At 42.8% G+C, this 18268-nt stretch overlaps 2 protein-coding genes across 9 annotated transcripts in view; one reads left to right on the forward strand and one right to left on the reverse strand.

The window, feature by feature from the left end:
- Positions 1–16544, reverse strand: part of plekhh2 (pleckstrin homology domain containing, family H (with MyTH4 domain) member 2) — a 68609-nt gene extending 52065 nt beyond the window's left edge. For all 6 annotated transcript variants that reach the window (XR_016496615.1, XR_016496614.1, XM_021608248.3 and 3 more), the window contains exons 1-2: positions 16292–16544; positions 807–956 (exon numbers count right to left, since the gene is read on the reverse strand). Coding sequence is in view for 4 of the 6 variants with exons in the window: in XM_021608248.3 (XP_021463923.3) it covers positions 807–929 (123 nt within the window). In the remaining 2 variants the exon portion in view is untranslated. The remainder of the gene's footprint in view (positions 1–806; positions 957–16291) is intronic.
- A 78-nt stretch (positions 16545–16622) lies between these two features.
- Positions 16623–18268, forward strand: part of LOC110527084 (THADA armadillo repeat containing) — a 104435-nt gene continuing 102789 nt past the window's right edge. For all 3 annotated transcript variants that reach the window (XR_016496608.1, XM_036982928.2, XM_090237492.1), the window contains exons 1-3: positions 16623–16801; positions 17626–17705; positions 17807–17916. Coding sequence is in view for 2 of the 3 variants with exons in the window: in XM_036982928.2 (XP_036838823.2) it covers positions 17633–17705; positions 17807–17916 (183 nt within the window). In the remaining variant the exon portion in view is untranslated. The remainder of the gene's footprint in view (positions 16802–17625; positions 17706–17806; positions 17917–18268) is intronic.

Below are 18268 nucleotides of genomic sequence, written 5' to 3' on the forward strand. Positions count from 1 at the left end.
ACACACACACACACACACACACACACACAGCCTTGCCGCCTGCCACATAGCCAAGTCTTCGTCATCCTACCTCATTCTTGCTCTCTCTCCCTCTACCTTTCTCACAGTTCTACATTACTGCACACACACAAGCACGCATAAACCATACCCCACCACTCCATAACCTAGATAGTAGAACACTATTCCACACCATACATGGACTGGTGTTTAAGAAGATCCTGCACTTCAACACAAAGAGAGAGAGAGATGGAGAGAGTGTGTTTGTGTACGAGAGAGAGAGAGAGAGAGAGAGCCTAGGAAAGAACAGCTCTCCCAACTGACCTTTCCCCACAGCAGACACTCAACAGACGCTTCAAGTCTGACTGACTTTAATAGAGATGGCAGTTCATTTAGAGTCAGGCTCCGAACAGAGATCCTCGGGCAAGAGGATGTGCCTCTCCAACGTGGGAGGAAACCCGTGGATAAAACCACTTCCTTGTTCTGTAACAGTAACAGTTAATAACAGCTCCAAATGAGGGAATGTGGTTGAGATGGAATATTTTGCTCAGTCAGCATGAGATACGCTGTGAAACGGTCAGTTAAGTGTGCTAATGAGAAAGGATGAAGGACTGGCTGCTTGGAATGGTAAAGGATGATATTCCAGATGACTGTTTTGGGGGGGTTTGAGAGTGTTACGGTCTTCTTTAGCCGATGCGTTACTGCTGGTGTGTTTGCTTTAGTTTGCTTCCGATAGGAGAGCCTGGGATGTAAGGCTACTTGGGATCATTTAACATTTCATTTGATACAACTTGTTACTTAGGACCAACCTTGTCTGCCGTTAGCTCTCTGATCTTGATGATCTGCACCCGGAACTTCATGAGCAGGGCTTCCAGGACGAAACACTTCTCCTTCCAGTCCTCCTGTCCCAGAGCCTCCTCTGCCTCTGCCATGGCCCCTGTCCCTGCCCCCTCCAGCCCCTGTGGAACACAAGAGAAAGATACATGAATGACAATGGTGTGGTCACCTCTATTTAGTATTGTTACTTGGGAATTCTGATAAGAGGGTGGATGAGATGCATGCAGCTGAGACGGATAGACACAGAGTAGCTGTTGTTTTGAAACTGGAACTGTATTTCCCCATCTGGCACCCCTCAAATGTTCCAAGGCTTGGCTTGACTAGGCTGGACTGGACACAACTGGTAGTCAAACAGAGCAATGTGAGAGAAACGTGTATGGGCAATTCCACAATAACAGAATTACACTTTGACTCCATTTTTTTTTTCAAATTGAAAATGTACAAAGGACTACTTTTAACAACAAAAAACAACTTGATACAAAGATTAAGGAAGAGACTATTTAATTGCATAGTAGAAAACTCTTTAAATCAGGCAGCTGCGAGGGAGATCTACGGTATCTCTGGTTTCACAGGGAAGAACTCCAAGAGTAAATGGTCACGTCCCTTATATAGTGGGAGGTGATCACACAATCATATTGTTATTTTATACAAGCAACAGTTCAGGAACAAAATGGCCTTGTGTCAGGGTGCAGGCATACCAGAAGTTTATGAAAGGAATAACATCACAGTCCAACACAGAACATATGTAAGAGAAATATTGTAAAATCTCCCTCAGGTTTTTATGCGACCATATTTTCCCAAAACTGTTAAATATCTGCTCTGAATTAAGATTCACAGATGTCTGCAGAAAGAATGGGAGGTCAGATATTCAGCTATGACATGGCATCTTGAGTTTGAAAACATATATTTTGGTTATTGAACTACAGTAAGTGAAGTGGATTTACACCTGGTAACAGAATTATGGGAACAGAATTACATCATGGGTGCCTGATTGTACTACACAGAAATGAATAATTATGCAAATAAATGTCATTCTCCTCATGTTTCACAACTTTCGACATTACAGCGCAGCAGAGCACAGTGGAGTACAGTGCAGTACAGTAGAGTACAGCAGAGCACAGTGGAGTACAATACAGCAGAGCACAGTGGAGTGCAGTACAATACAGCAGAGCACAGTGGAGTACAGTGCAGTACAATACAGCAGAGCACAGTGGAGTACAATACAGTAGAGCACAGTGGAGTACAATACAGTAGAGCACAGTGGAGTACAATACAGTAGAGCACAGTGGAGTACAATACAGTAGAGCACAGTGGAGTACAGTGCAGTACAATACAGTAGAGCACAGTGGAGTACAATACAGCAGAGCACAGTGGAGTACAATACAGTAGAGCACAGTGGAGTACAGTGCAGTACAATACAGCAGAGCACAGTAGAGCACAGTGGAGTACAATACAGTAGAGCACAGTGGAGTACAATACAGCAGAGCACAGTGAAGTACAATACAGTAGAGCACAGTGGAGTACAGTGCAGTACAATACAGCAGAGCACAGTGGAGTGCAGTACAATACAGCAGAGCACAGTGGAGTACAGTGCAGTACAATACAGCAGAGCACAGTGGAGTACAATACAGCAGAGCACAGTGGAGTGCAGTACAGTAGAGTACAGCAGAGCACAGTGCAGTACAGCAGAGCACAGTGGAGTACAGTGGAGTATAATACAGCAGAGCACAGTGGAGTACAGTGGAGTACAATACAGCAGAGCACAGTGGAGTACAATACAGCAGAGCACAGTGGAGTACAGTGCAGTACAATACAGCAGAGCACAGTGGAGTACAATACAGCAGAGCACAGTGGAGTGCAGTACAATACAGCAGAGCACAGTGGAGTACAGTGCAGTACAATACAGCAGAGCACAGTGGAGTACAATACAGTAGAGCACAGTGGAGTACAATACAGTAGAGCACAGTGGAGTACAATACAGTAGAGCACAGTGGAGTACAATACAGTAGAGCACAGTGGAGTACAGTGCAGTACAATACAGTAGAGCACAGTGGAGTACAATACAGCAGAGCACAGTGGAGTACAATACAGTAGAGCACAGTGGAGTACAGTGCAGTACAATACAGCAGAGCACAGTAGAGCACAGTGGAGTACAATACAGTAGAGCACAGTGGAGTACAATACAGCAGAGCACAGTGGAGTACAATACAGTAGAGCACAGTGGAGTACAGTGCAGTACAATACAGCAGAGCACAGTGGAGTACAGTGCAGTACAATACAGCAGAGCACAGTGGAGTGCAGTACAATACAGCAGAGCACAGTGGAGTACAGTGCAGTACAATACAGCAGAGCACAGTGGAGTACAATACAGCAGAGCACAGTGGAGTGCAGTACAGTAGAGTACAGCAGAGCACAGTGCAGTACAGCAGAGCACAGTGGAGTACAGTGGAGTATAATACAGCAGAGCACAGTGGAGTACAGTGGAGTACAATACAGCAGAGCACAGTGGAGTACAATACAGCAGAGCACAGTGGAGTACAGTGCAGTACAATACAGCAGAGCACAGTGGAGTACAATACAGCAGAGCACAGTGGAGTGCAGTACAGTAGAGTACAGCAGAGCACAGTGCAGTACAGCAGAGCACAGTGGAGTACAGTGGAGTATAATACAGCAGAGCACAGTGGAGTACAGTGGAGTACAATACAGCAGAGCACAGTGGAGTACAGTGGAGTACAATACAGCAGAGCATAGTGGAGTACAGTGGAGTACAATGCAGCAGAGCAGACTATGGTAGCGTTCAGTACAGTGCAGTAGAGTACAGTACGGTAGAGTTCAGTAAAGTAGATAATTCAGTACAATATACTGTACTCTACACTACTTGTATTTACTGTACTGTATTGAACCGTACAACTGTATTGTATTAGACTGTTCTCTACGGTGGCCTACTCACTGTACTGTAGTGTATTGTACTCTACTGTGATTTGATTAGGATCTCTTTTAGTCCTCATTTGGACGAATCTTCCAAGAGTCCTTAAACATTAAAATACAATTTATAATATGATCATATTTTCACATATAACACACTGTTACAAACAGACTAAATACACTGACAAATTGACCAGATGAATACTCTAACAGTCTGAAAAGATAGACTGATTCCTTCATCTACCATAGTCCTGCTCAACCTTCCAAGTTCTGACCTTGAAGTCAGAACTTTACATACACCGTAGTCAAATACACTTAAACTCAGTTTTTCACAGTTCCTGACATTTAATCATAGTAAAAATTCACAGTCTTAGGTCAGTTAGGATCACCACTTTATTTTAAAAATGTGAAATGTCAGAATAATAGTAGAGAGAATGATCTATTTCAGCTTTTATTTCATCACATTCCCAGTGGGTCAGAAGTTTACATACACTCAATTAGTTTTTGATAGCATTACATTTAAATTGTTTAACTTGGGTCAAACGTTTTGGGTAGCCTTCCACAAGCTTCCCACAATAAGTTGGGGACGAGTTTTAATGACTCCAACCTAAGTATATGTAAACTTCCAATTTCAACTGTATATTTAAATGGTTCTAAAGTATTTTTTGAATGTATATATTGAAAGGTTTCTGGTTTGTTCAGATAAATTATTCAATTTCTTTATTGCTCAGAATCTAAATGTTAGCCTATTTCTCTTTTCTGTCTGGATAACACAGGCATAAGGAAGGTAGTTTGTACAGTTGAAGTCTGAAATGTACATACACTTAGGTTGGAGTCATTAAAACTCGTTTTTCAACCACTCCACAAATTTCTTGTTAACAGACTATAGTTTTGGCAAGTCAGTTAGGACATCTACTTTGTGCATGACACAAGTAATTTTTCCAACAATTGTTTACAGACAGATTATTTCACTTATAATTCACTGTATCACAATTCTAGTGGGTCAGAAGTTTATATACACTAAGTTGACTGTGCCTTTAAACAGCTTTGAAAATTCCCGAAAATGATGTCATGGCTTTAGAAGCTTCTGATAGGCTAATTGACATCATTTGAGTCAATTAGAGGTGTACCTGTGGATGTATTTCAATGCCTACCTTCAAACTCAGTGACTCTTTGCTTGGCATCATGGGAAAATCAAGAAATCAGCCAAGACCTCAGAAAAAAAAATTGTAGACCTCCACAAGTCTGGTTCATCCTTGGGAGCAATTTCCAAATACCTGAAGTTACCACATTTATCTGTACAAACAATAGTACGCAAGTATAAACACCATGGGACCACGCAGCCGTCATACCGCTCAGAAAGGAGACGCGTTCTGTCTCCTAGAGATGAACGTACTTTGGTGTGAAAACCTCCATAAAAAAAGACAGACTACGGTTTGCGACTGCACATGGGGACAAAGATCATACTTTTTGGAGAAATGTCCTCTGGTCTGATGAAACAAAAATAGAACTGTTTGGCCATAATGACCATCGTTATGTTTGGAGGAAAAAGGAGGAGGCTTGCAAGCCGAAGAACATCATCCCAACCGTGAAGCACGGGGGTGGCGGCATCATGTTGTGGGGGTGCTTTTCTGCAGGAGGGACTGGTGCACTTCACAAAATAGATGGCATCATGAGGTAGGAAAATTCTGTGGATATATTGAAGCAACATCTCAAGACATCAGTCAGGAGTTAAAGCTTGGTCACAAATGTGTCTTCCAAATGGACAATGACCCCAAGCATACTTCCAAAGTTGTGGCAAAATCTTAGTTTGAATGTATTTGGCTAAGGTGTATGTAAACTTCCGACTTCAACTGTATATATTAAGTAAAGAAGTGGCCCAAGGCAGTTGCTCTGCAGTAGTCCACAGTTTAAAGCATGAGGGGAAGAAAACAACCCATTGATATAGGTTGACTGTTAGATATCATTGTACCCAATTCAATGCTGCCTCCTTAAACCCATAATGCAATCATTTTTTCAAAATCATTTAAATGATCCATTAAATCAAATGCTGTGCTAAAATCAAAAAACAATTCACCCACAAACCTGCCGTTATCTATAGCATTGAGCCACTGGTCACTCATGTCAACCAATTTAAAGGTAGTAGAATGTTTTTTTTTGCGATAAGCATGCTGATTGGCTGCCATCAGACTACTCTTTTCCATGTACTCCCATATTTGTCTACTCACAATAGCTTCCAAAATCTTACTGAGTGAAGGGAGTAGACTAATTGGTCGACTATTGGCAGGAGTAAGGGGTTCTTTGCTGTCTTTCGGGATTGGACACAGTTTAGCATGCTTCCATGCATTTGGAAATGTCCCCTTTTCCAGTGACCAATTAAATATTCCGTGGAGCTGCAATCTGGGGAGCAGCACAGCAAAGTTAAACTTATGATCTTACGGACAATGTTTTATCACCTGTAGATTTACCATCGGGTAATGCCTTCAATAGGTTTAACACCTCCTCTGCTGACTCTGTTTATAGACTAAAATAACATTTTTTTTTGTTGTTGCTCATAATATGATCAATCTATTGGACAATAGCTTGTTTGGAAGAATGGGTGTTTACATTATCGCTCAGTCAATTCATTTTCTTTGTAAAAAAAGAAAAATCTGCAAAATGATTGGCAATATCAGCTGGTTTTGTTATTGTTCTCCCGTCAACCACCACACTAGATGGGCATGATGAAATAGATGTGCCAAGTAAACCTTTGACAATCAAAAGCATTTAGAAAAAATAACTTTTTTTTCTTACGATTTAATTTAACTGCATGATTACACAGTGTTCTACAATTCTGTTAATGCATTTCTGGTTTAGATTTGGCTGCTAAGACTTTTGCAAGATTTCTTTGACAAAATGCCTCAATCATGCAGTTGATCATCAATCCATGAAGATGGACGAGCCCCAACTGTACTCTTTCAGACTGGTGCATGATGGTCCATTACCTCAGTGAGCAAATCAATAAAACATTCTGTTGCGTGACTTAAATCATCCTCTAGATAAATCAGCTCCCAGGGTACAGCAGCCAAATCATTTAGAAATAGCTCATGATTAAATGTTTAAAAATGTATCTTGACCACAATCCTTGGGGGTTTCTTTGGAACCTTGGTGTTTATGGTTATGGTCACAATATTATGGTCTCTCCAGCCCACTGGCATTGATCTGGCTTTTAACCATTGCAATGGTACATTACAGAAGGTCAGATCAATGCATGTGTACTAACTTAGTTCGTGATCTAGTAGTATCATTAACCATTTGTTTCAAATCACAGCCTTTGGCATATCTCATCAATTTAGTTATATTTGATCATTATTATGAATTTTCCTATTTATATTAAAATCACCCAAGATAAATACATCTCGGTTACTATCTGTGGCCTGGTCAAACCCAGATAGGACACCTTTGAGCAAGGAGTTCAAAACACACATCCTACCAATATGGCTGCCTGGTGAGACAGATGTACTTGAGCCCATAGTGCCTCTATTTGACATACATTAAGGTCATCCCTCCTCTAAAAAGGTATAGGATTACACCATTCCTATTCCTGTCCCTTCTAAGTAGACTATATCCATGAATGTTCATTTGCCCATCATATACAGATGCATCCAAATGTGTTTCGGTCAAAGCTAAAATATGAATATTATTTATGTTGGCCAAGTTAAAGACCTCATGTATTTTGTTAGGAAGACTACATACATTAACCTGAGCTATATGCAACCCTTTCCTTGTCGAGTGGAGATCAATAGAGCATGTATTCATTATAGTGGAGATCAATAGAGCATGTATTCATTATAGTGGAGATCGATAGAGCATGTATTCATTATAGTGGAGATCAATAGAGCATGTATTCATTATAGTGGAGATCAATAGAGCATGTATTCATTATAGTGGAGATCCATAGATCATGTATTCATTATAGTTGTCATGATTCACTACAACACAAACTCAAATTTCAACATTAAATTAAAATAGCCAGGAAGGTACTCTAGAGTCCCGATACAGTTGCCCGTTGATGTAAAGTTTATCCATCACCATGGAGACTCGTTGATTCAGGCAACGCTTTTCCTTCATGATGGGATACAGTTTTTTCTCCTTTCACTGATCTCAGTGGGGAAGGGGTCATTCAATCCAAAATCAGTGTTTCTGAGTTCTCTGCCCCTGCTCTTCGTCATTTCCTTTTGCTTAAAATGGTCAAAATATGCAATAATAGCCCGTGGCCTATTTCCAGAGGCCTTACCTATTCTATGGACTCTGGAGAAAGTGACATTACGCACGACATCTGTGGGCAGTTTTATTTGAGTCGAGACCGTCTCGGGCAGTGTCCTCACAGCTTCTGCTGTTGTCATTCTCCAGTATCCCTGATTGATCGACTGTACATCAAGCAAGGTTTCTTTAAGTTGTTTGTTCTCCCTTTGCACCACCTCCGCCTTGCCATGAATAGAGGCTACAGTACCTTTTCAGCTCCGTGTTCTCTTTCCTTAGGACATCAATCTGACATTGGCTGAATTCTAGACTGGCACATAATGCATTGAGGTCCTCTCGTAGTATATCCAAGATATCAAGTTTGGCAAGCCTTTCATTGATGGATTTCAACAAGTCAACATCCATATCTGTAAACCTCTCCCCACGCGCGCCCTCTTGTTTGGAGAAGGTCAGATGCCATCGTTGATACCGCTTGGCCAACTTGGTTTTGGTTTGTTGTCCTTAACAGTTCTTGAATCCTCTGAAACCAGCAACATGTTTCTTTGAGCTCGTAAGTATCTCTCGTCAATGAATCGGTCATGCTCTTCAATGGATTCTGAATCATCCAGCATGTTTGCAGACTCTACTCACTTTATAGTACTGTGTACTCACTTTACAGTATTGTACTGTACTCTACTGTGCTAAACTCACTGTTCTGTATTGTACTGTCCAAACTAGGGCTGGGCAGTATACCGTATTTGACTATATACCGGTATTGATGCACTGACCAGTTTGGGTTTTTAACTTTATCTTCTATAATGGTATTTAAATGTTTGGTTTGTTATTAAAATGTGAGACGCCGTGTGTAAGGTCCATTTGTATAGTTTACTCCGCTACTTAAGGCATCCCTCCGCTCTCTCCATGCCGCTTTCCACAGACCTAGTCCCACAAGAGCATTTGTTGTTGCTCGACTACGAGACACTTTCGTTCAGTCTGCATGTTCAGTGCAGCACATGCAGCAACGTTGATGACAAAGATGTTGTTTCTACTTTGATCTTAATATCAATACACAAGCGTTCTATAATTACAATATTTGTTTGTTTCTTACATCTGCAAACAGCTAGTTTGCATTTTCTTAGCAAGTTAAGCTAAATCGTGTTAGCCACTAATGCTATTCGCTAGCTAATAAAAGGACTGAGTCAGAGCAAATGTCGCTATCTAATACAGCCTGATACCAATACTGGTGGGGGCTTAAATCTGCATGTTGTTTGTGCAACAGTATCTTCTAAATCAAAGAGGAATAGCCGAAGCATCAATATTTTGCTTACAAGGATATAGATGTAATGTAGCCAAAGATTATAGGGTCCCCCAGGAAACACTGAACATCACTTTGGTTCCTACCCTGTCACAATAACTCGTCCATGGCATTTTCATTCGTTGTCATGTCAAACACTGTATTCAAAGAGCCCACTATTATTTATATTCTAACTATAGAAATAGAATAAACATTCTATTTCAATGATTCCAAAAGTTCACCTAAGTGTTCGCAATTGCAACATTTGGTTAAAAATAAGGCCCAGTATTTTTCCCCATATCATGGCAGTGTGGAAATTGATGGAAATGCAGGAAATAATTTGAGGTTGAAGTTGAATTGAACAGTATAAAACAATTGGAATGGAGAAAGACCCATTGAAATCATTTAGAATATATGTGTTGCCACCCAAGGGTCACGCACTACTTACTCATGAAGCACATACTGTCAAATACAGGCAGACATTTGAAAAATACCATGATGTGATATTTTGGTCATATCGCCCAGCCCTAATCCAAACTTGTGAAACATACGTCTAATTGCCAATACTTTTCAACATCAATGGACATCCAGTGCCAGTCAGTGGTCAGTGGGTGAGGATGCTGGTTACAGTAAGTGGAAAGAGAGGTGACATTCACTGGAGAGTGAGAGAGACAGGCAGAGAGAGAGAGGGAGGGGTTGTCCAGAATCAGACTGTAACACTCTTGGTTTGACCACTAGACAACAGAAAGACAAAGAAAATGGAGATTAACATTAACCAGTGGAATGTGGAATATAAGACAGTAGCAGGTGACCTAACTGTGCTATGTGACTACTAGGATTTCCCATGGTAGACTATTAATTTGCAGTCATTTCATTACTGATTTTTTTGGGTACCAATTTGGTAACGGAATTACGAGTTTTAATAATTCATAAACAAAATTGATATCAGTAAAATCACTAACAAATTGGTAGGTGTTACTTCTGTGAACTTTCATTATCCTCCCTCCTCATGAGGGAGAGAAAGAAAATAATATCTTAAAGATTTGTGGGGTTTTGGTAACGGAACTACAAGGCACAAGGCAATGTTTTTTATACTTACACAGTTAAACAATTTCTCCAAAAATAAAATATACATTTTGATATTAGTTGGCAGGGGTCTTTAAGTCAACATTATTGTGTTTTGATGCATTTCTGATACCTTTTTAAGACCTTTTCCATCTACAGTATTTATCCAGAAATCAAAGCCTTTACTTACATCACATTTTTAAGATGGGAAATTATTGAAAAATGTAACTACGCCTTCATTTTCCAAAAACATTGACTCTTAGCTTTAATTTGACACCCGATATGATATGCTTCTATGAACTTCACATGTTGGTGCTCATTGGTCGTTTTCGATGGAAATACCCTTATCATGAAAAACACATGTTAGTGGGATAAACAAGAGAGAGGGAAAGAGAGAGGGATTGAGAGAGAGTGAGCAAGAGAGGGAGACAGAGATAGAATGAGAAAGAAAAAAGAGTGAGTAAGAAAGACTAAGTAACTTTTATACTATAATAACCTCTCATTATAGCCTTGGGCTCCACACACAGGGAGCACAAACATGTGTTGAAGGCAATTAACTAATTTCCACTGGCTGTTTTTGTTGGGTGTATGTTGTGGTAAACAATGACTAAGACCTGGACTTTGGGTCTGTATCAGTCTGAAAGAAAACAACGTAATGTGCCAGTGAAAGAAGAATAACATACCATTTCTATTATTCTGTATCAAAGAAGAACAATTAGTGTGTATTACCAACATCTAAAACTCATTATCCTAAAAGCCCTTACAGAAAACCCTAAATCCTATTCTCTCATAGGCCTGCACCTCTTAAAACAATCCATAATAATCCTTGGCCTCCACATGGCTCTCGCTTGGTAATACTTTCTGATGAGCCTGATAAGCCCATTTCCCCAAAGAGCTATGACGTTTCCCATATCTGCTTCCCATATCTGGCCTCACATCACAAATCTGTCTTCCATGTGTCTGCCTCCTCTCAATCACTCTTACCCCATCTCACTGAATCTGCCTCTCCTTCACTCCCCGCTGATCTCTCCTTTACTCCTTCCCTCTCTCCTTCACTCCCCGCTGCTCTCTCCTTCACTCCCCGCTGCTCTCTCCTTCACTCCCCGCTGCTCTCTCCTTCACTCCCCGCTGCTCTCTCCTTCACTCCCCGCTGCTCTCTCCTTCACTCCCCGCTGCTCTCCTTCACTCCCCGCTGCTCTCCTTCACTCCCCGCTGCTCTCTCCTTTACTCCCCGCTGCTCTCTCCTTCACTCCCCGCTGCTCTCCTTCACTCCCCGCTGCTCTCCTTCACTCCCCGCTGCTCTCTCCTTCACTCCCCGCTGCTCTCTCCTTCACTCCCCGCTGCTCTCTCCTTCACTCCCCGCTGCTCTCTCCTTCACTCCCCGCTGCTCTCTCCTTCACTCCCCGCTGCTCTCCTTCACTCCCCGCTGCTCTCCTTCACTCCCCGCTGCTCTCTCCTTTACTCCCCGCTGCTCTCTCCTTCACTCCCCGCTGCTCTCCTTCACTCCCCGCTGCTCTCCTTCACTCCCCGCTGCTCTCTCCTTTACTCCCCGCTGCTCTCTCCTTCACTCCCCGCTGCTCTCTCCTTCACTCCCCGCTGCTCTCTCCTTCACTCCCCGCTGCTCTCTCCTTCACTCCCCACTGCTCTCTCCTTTACTCCTTCCCTCTCTCCTTTACTCCTTCCCTCTCTCCTTTACTCCTTCCCTCTCTCCTTCACTCCCCGCTGCTCTCCTTCACTCCCCGCTGCTCTCCTTCACTCTCCTTCACTCCCCGCTGCTCTCCTTCACTCCCCGCTGCGCTCTCCTTTACTCCCCGCTGCTCTCTCCTTTACTCCCCGCTGCTCTCTCCTTTACTCCCCGCTGCTCTCTCCTTCACTCCCCGCTGCTCTCTCCTTCACTCCCCGCTGCTCTCCTTCACTCCCCGCTGCTCTCCTTCACTCCCCGCTGCTCTCTCCTTTACTCCCCGCTGCTCTCTCCTTCACTCCCCGCTGCTCTCCTTCACTCCCCGCTGCTCTCCTTCACTCCCCGCTGCTCTCTCCTTTACTCCCCGCTGCTCTCTCCTTCACTCCCCGCTGCTCTCTCCTTCACTCCCCGCTGCTCTCTCCTTCACTCCCCGCTGCTCTCTCCTTCACTCCCCGCTGCTCTCTCCTTTACTCCTTCCCTCTCTCCTTTACTCCTTCCCTCTCTCCTTCACTCCCCGCTGCTCTCCTTCACTCCCCGCTGCTCTCCTTCACTCTCCTTCACTCCCCGCTGCTCTCCTTCACTCCCCGCTGCTCTCTCCTTTACTCCCCGCTGCTCTCTCCTTTACTCCCCGCTGCTCTCTCCTTTACTCCCCGCTGCTCTCTCCTTTACTCCCCGCTGCTCTCCTTCACTCCCCGCTGCTCTCCTTCACTCCCCGCTGCTCTCCTTCACTCCCCGCTGCTCTCTCCTTCACTCCCCGCTGCTCTCTCCTTCACTCCCCGCTGCTCTCTCCTTTACTCCCCGCTGCTCTCTCCTTCACTCCCCGCTGCTCTCTCCTTCACTCCCCGCTGCTCTCTCCTTCACTCCCCGCTGCTCTCTCCTTCACTCCCCACTGCTCTCTCCTTTACTCCTTCCCTCTCTCCTTTACTCCTTCCCTCTCTCCTTTACTCCTTCCCTCTCTCCTTCACTCCCCGCTGCTCTCCTTCACTCCCCGCTGCTCTCCTTCACTCTCCTTCACTCCCCGCTGCTCTCCTTCACTCCCCGCTGCGCTCTCCTTTACTCCCCGCTGCTCTCTCCTTTACTCCCCGCTGCTCTCTCCTTTACTCCCCGCTGCTCTCTCCTTCACTCCCCGCTGCTCTCTCCTTCACTCCCCGCTGCTCTCCTTCACTCCCCGCTGCTCTCCTTCACTCCCCGCTGCTCTCTCCTTTACTCCCCGCTGCTCTCTCCTTCACTCCCCGCTGCTCTCCTTCACTCCCCGCTGCTCTCTCCTTCACTCCCCGCTGCTCTCTCCTTCACTCCCCGCTGCTCTCTCCTTCACTCCCCGCTGCTCTCTCCTTTACTCCTTCCCTCTCTCCTTTACTCCTTCCCTCTCTCCTTCACTCCCCGCTGCTCTCCTTCACTCCCCGCTGCTCTCTCCTTTACTCCCCGCTGCTCTCTCCTTTACTCCCCGCTGCTCTCTCCTTTACTCCCCGCTGCTCTCTCCTTTACTCCCCGCTGCTCTCCTTCACTCCCCGCTGCTCTCCTTCACTCCCCGCTGCTCTCCTTCACTCCCCGCTGCTCTCTCCTTCACTCCCCGCTGCTCTCTCCTTCACTCCCCGCTGCTCTCTCCTTTACTCCCCGCTGCTCTCTCCTTCACTCCCCGCTGCTCTCTCCTTCACTCCCCGCTGCTCTCTCCTTCACTCCTTCCCTCTCTCCTTTACTCCTTCCCTCTCTCCTTTACTCCTTCCCTCTCTCCTTCACTCCCTGGCCCTCTCTCCTTCACTCCTTCCCTCTCTCCTTCACTCCCTGGCGCTCTCTCCTTTACTCCTTCCCTCTCTCCTTCACTCCCTGGCGCTCTCTCCTTTACTCCTTCCCTCTCTCTTTCACTCCCTGGCGCTCTCTCTTTTACTCCTTCCCTCTCTGCTTCCTTCCCTGGTGCTCTCTCCTTTACTCCTTCCCTCTCTGCTTCCCTCCCGTGCTTTCTCTCGTTCACTCCCTCGTTCAATTCCACATTGCATGTATGTGTGTGTGTGATGAGGTGATGTGGGGAGTGGAGGACATCAAAGGACAGTTGACCCTCGGCCCCCAGGGAAAGGGAGGAGAGCTGTCTCTATCTCCACTCGCTTCCTGTGAGGAGAGCCAGAACAGCCCAGAGAAAGACAAGTGATGATGTAGTACACCATTAGTGACATCGGTGCACATACTGAGGCCTTGTTCGTAGTTTTCAGTTAGAGATCTGGTGCTTACATTGATCCAAGATGTCATTGAAGAACGTTCTCTGTACGGCAACGTTTTTTTAATTTTAAGTATCATGTAATAATATTTACAGAATAACATTAGTCTCTACTGACTATGATGACTATCTAATGATTGTGTACAATCATTTTGTATTGGATTGCGTTTTATTATATTGAATCCATAGGGCATCCTACAGTAAGTCATAAATCACGAGCAAAACCCAATTAAAAACAGTTAAAAAAAAAAAAAAGTTACTTGGTTAGTTACTCTCATGCCTTCACAGATCATGTCAAATCACTTTTGATTTAGGGTATTTAAACATTTCAGCAGCTTCAGTGCTATACATTGCCTTCAGAAAGTATTCACACCCGTACTTTTCCCATATTTTGTTGTTACAGCCTGAATTTGTAATTGATTAAACTTAGATGATATTTTTCACTGATGGAATTTGTTTGTCGAACATTTTTGAAATTAATACAAAATGTAAAGCTGAAATGTCTTAGGTCAATAACTATTCAACCCATTTGTTATGGCAAGCCTAAATAAATTCAGGAATAAAAATGTGCTTAACAAATGACATAAGTTGCATGGATTCAGTGTTCAATAATAATGTTTAACATGATTTTTGAATGACTACTCCATCTCTGTACTGCACACATACAATTATCTGTAACGCCTACCAATCGAAAAGTGAAATTAAAGCACAGATTCAACCACAAAGACCCGGGAGTTTTTTCAATGCCTCAAACGAGGGCAGCTATTAGTAGATTTGTAAAAATAGAAAAAGATGCTGAATATTCCTTTGAGCCTGATGGAAGTTATTAATTAAGCTTACGTGCAACGTACCAATACACCCAGTCACTACAAAAATACAGGCGTCCTTCCTAACTCAGTTGCCGGAGAGAAAGGAAACTGCTCAGGGATTTCACCATGAAGCCAATTGGGATTTTAAAACGGCTACAGAGTTTAATGGCAGTGATATGAGAACTGATGGATCAACAACATTGTAGTTACTCCAGAATACTAACCTAAATGACAGAGTGAAAAGAAGGAAGCCTGTACATAATAAAACATATTCCAAAACATGCATCCTGTTTGCAACAAGGCACTAAAGTAATTCTACAACAAATGTGGCAAAGAAATTAACTTTTTGTCCTGAATACAAAGCGTTATGTTTGGGGCAAATCCAACAACACATCACTGAGTACCACTCTTCATATTTTAAAGCATGGTGGTGGCTGCATCATGTTATGGTTATGCTTGTCATCGGCAAGGACTATGGAGTTTTTGCGGATAAAAATAAATGGAATAGAGCTATAAGCACAGGCAAAATCCTAGAGGATAACCTAGTTCAGTCTGCTTTCCACCAGACACTGGGAGATGGATTCACCTTTCAGTAGGACAATAACCTAAAACACAAGGACAAATCTACACTGGAGTTGCTTACCAAGATGACATTGAATGTTCGTCAGTGGACTAATTACAATTTTGGCTTAAATCTATGAAAATGTATTTTTAAAGTGTATTTTTAAAGAATAATGGGCAAATATTGTACAATCCAGGTGTTGCAAAGCTCTTACAGAGTTACCCAAAAAACTCACAGATGTAATCGCCCCCAAAGGTGCCTCTACAAAGTATTGACTCAGGGGTGTGAATACTTATATAAATGACATATGTCTGTATTTCATTTTCAATACATTTGCAAACATTTCTAAAAACATGTTTTCACTTTGTCACTGTGGGATATTGTTTGTAGATGGGTGATAAAATATATATATATTTACCAATTAGAATTCAGGCTGTAAAACAATGAAATGTGTAATAAGTCAAGAGTTATGGACACTTTCTGAAGGCACTGCATAATTATCTCATTATGCTACTCTATACACAAGATTGTGATCATGAAAATAAATATATGTCAAAACTGAATTCCTACAGTACAGTTCTACAATGCCAGATATTGCTAGAGAGCAAATGACACTCAGATTGATAGCTCTCCTTCCATCTCTCCAATAAAGAGAAAAAAGCATCAATATTCTTCTACATTCTTGTCTTACCCTGAAAATGGTTGACGAAAGCAGACGGTGAGAGATGTTACTCCATATCAGTTATTCCATCCATATTCCTCTTGTTGTTCATGTCGTATTATCCTAATTACGAAATAAAATCGAAGAGTTTCTTCCTTTCCAAGTTTTCATTTCATCACTAAGTTGAAAGAGGGTTGGCTCTGGCTCCAAGGCGTGTTTTCCAACAACCTCGTCCAATCGAATGTTGTAAAAGCGTGGCCATGTAAATTTAAACATGTAATGTATCCAATATGATCGACATATTTTTCAACCAATGAACGCTGTCAATTTTGTTCCAACAAAATTATTGGCCAATAAGAGAATCCTCAGTGCGGGGTTATGGAAACTCCGGAATTGACGTTATACACGTGTAGCATGATGGTGGCTAGCAGCAGCTGAGAGAAGCCACATAAAATATTATTTGTGTTATCAGGTTGTTAATTGCAATTTTGCATGTTTATTAAAAAGTCCTTCCCTAAACGTGAAATCACTCAAATTCTGGTGAGTGGGTATTTTACGCTACGTTAGCTTTAGTAGCTCCCTCTCTTTTTGCATGCTAACGTAACGTTATCGTTACCTCTCTAGCTCATGGGTAAAGTGAACTTACATGTATGTTTCATTGAGCATAATTTAGCTAGCTATGCATGATCTCTAACGACAATAGTTTTTTTTAAAGTTATCAAATATAACATGTTACGGAAAAGTATAGCTATACTTGTCTTGCAATTAAGACTAGCTAGCTAGCTAGCTAGCGCGTTGTGCTGCGTTCATAACCTTGTGGGAAGGTGGTACTTCTAAGTTGTGAAGCGTTAAATACCAGTTGAATGCATTCACGTGCTTTGTTTTGTTTTTTGTTGAGAAACGCGGATTGTCTGATGGTCAACAAGCTGCGTCAACCATATTAAAACCATAATAAAAGTACAACTATCATGCTTGTAAACAAATGACTGTTCAGAACCCGTAATAATAGATGGATTTTTATTTAAAAAATGCTGTTATTGAGATCATTCCCCTAGTAGTTGACGTCAAAAGAGGTCAACATGTGGGAGAAGTCGGGGCTCAGGGAATTATGGATACGTTTCCCACTAATAATTACCAGTTGGAGGGGCGTGAATGAGGATTTATCTTTCCCATTTGTATGAGGTAAATACCAACTTCCCACTTGGTTATGAACACCGCATTATTCACCATCATAGTCGCTCTCGAGCAAGTGTCTGGGTGCATTTCCAATGTATGACAGTGGTCACCAATCCTGTCCCTGGAGAGCTACATCCAGAGTGTGCACTGTGCTGTCTGTTTCACTCTTCACCTGGTTGTCCTGTCAGGGGAGCCATGGTGACAAAGAAGAAAACGGTGAAAGTGGAGGCTGTGGTATTGGACAAGGACAGGCGTGACAAGTTGATAGGTGAGATGATGGAATTGGTGTTAGCGACTGATTATTGTAACTGTGGTGCTGTTTTTTTCTGCTGTGTAAAGTGATTCTCTGTATGTATGTGTGTTTTTCAGTGTCTCTCTCTGTGGATGGAGGAGATGAGTGGATCAGACAGCTTGCCCAGACCTTGCAGGACTGTCTGGCGTTGACTGACCCAATGCAGCAGATCCAACTGGTCAAGAAGGTTTGTGTCCATTCTCCCTCTCATTACCTCAACTAACTGATAGTGTTTGGTATTTTAGATTTGGGTCACACCTAGGGCCGGGTCGATACCAATATGCCGATGCTCGTTAGTATCGTGGCAAGGAAACAAAACACAAAGCAGATTTAACTTCTTTAGGAAAACAGCCCAAATGTTGGAAACACATCATTATCCAGTCACCTTTATTAAATCAAATTGTATTTGTCACATGCTTCGTAAACAACAGGTGTAAACTTATGGGCCCTTCCTAACAATGCAGAGGAAAAAATATAAATAATTGAAAAATAATAACACAAGGAATAAATACACAATGAGTGATGATAACTTGGCTATA

Source organism: Oncorhynchus mykiss, chromosome 1, assembly GCF_057628025.1.
Source record: "Oncorhynchus mykiss isolate SJ-2025 chromosome 1, ASM5762802v1, whole genome shotgun sequence".
Lineage (NCBI taxonomy): Eukaryota > Metazoa > Chordata > Actinopteri > Salmoniformes > Salmonidae > Oncorhynchus > Oncorhynchus mykiss.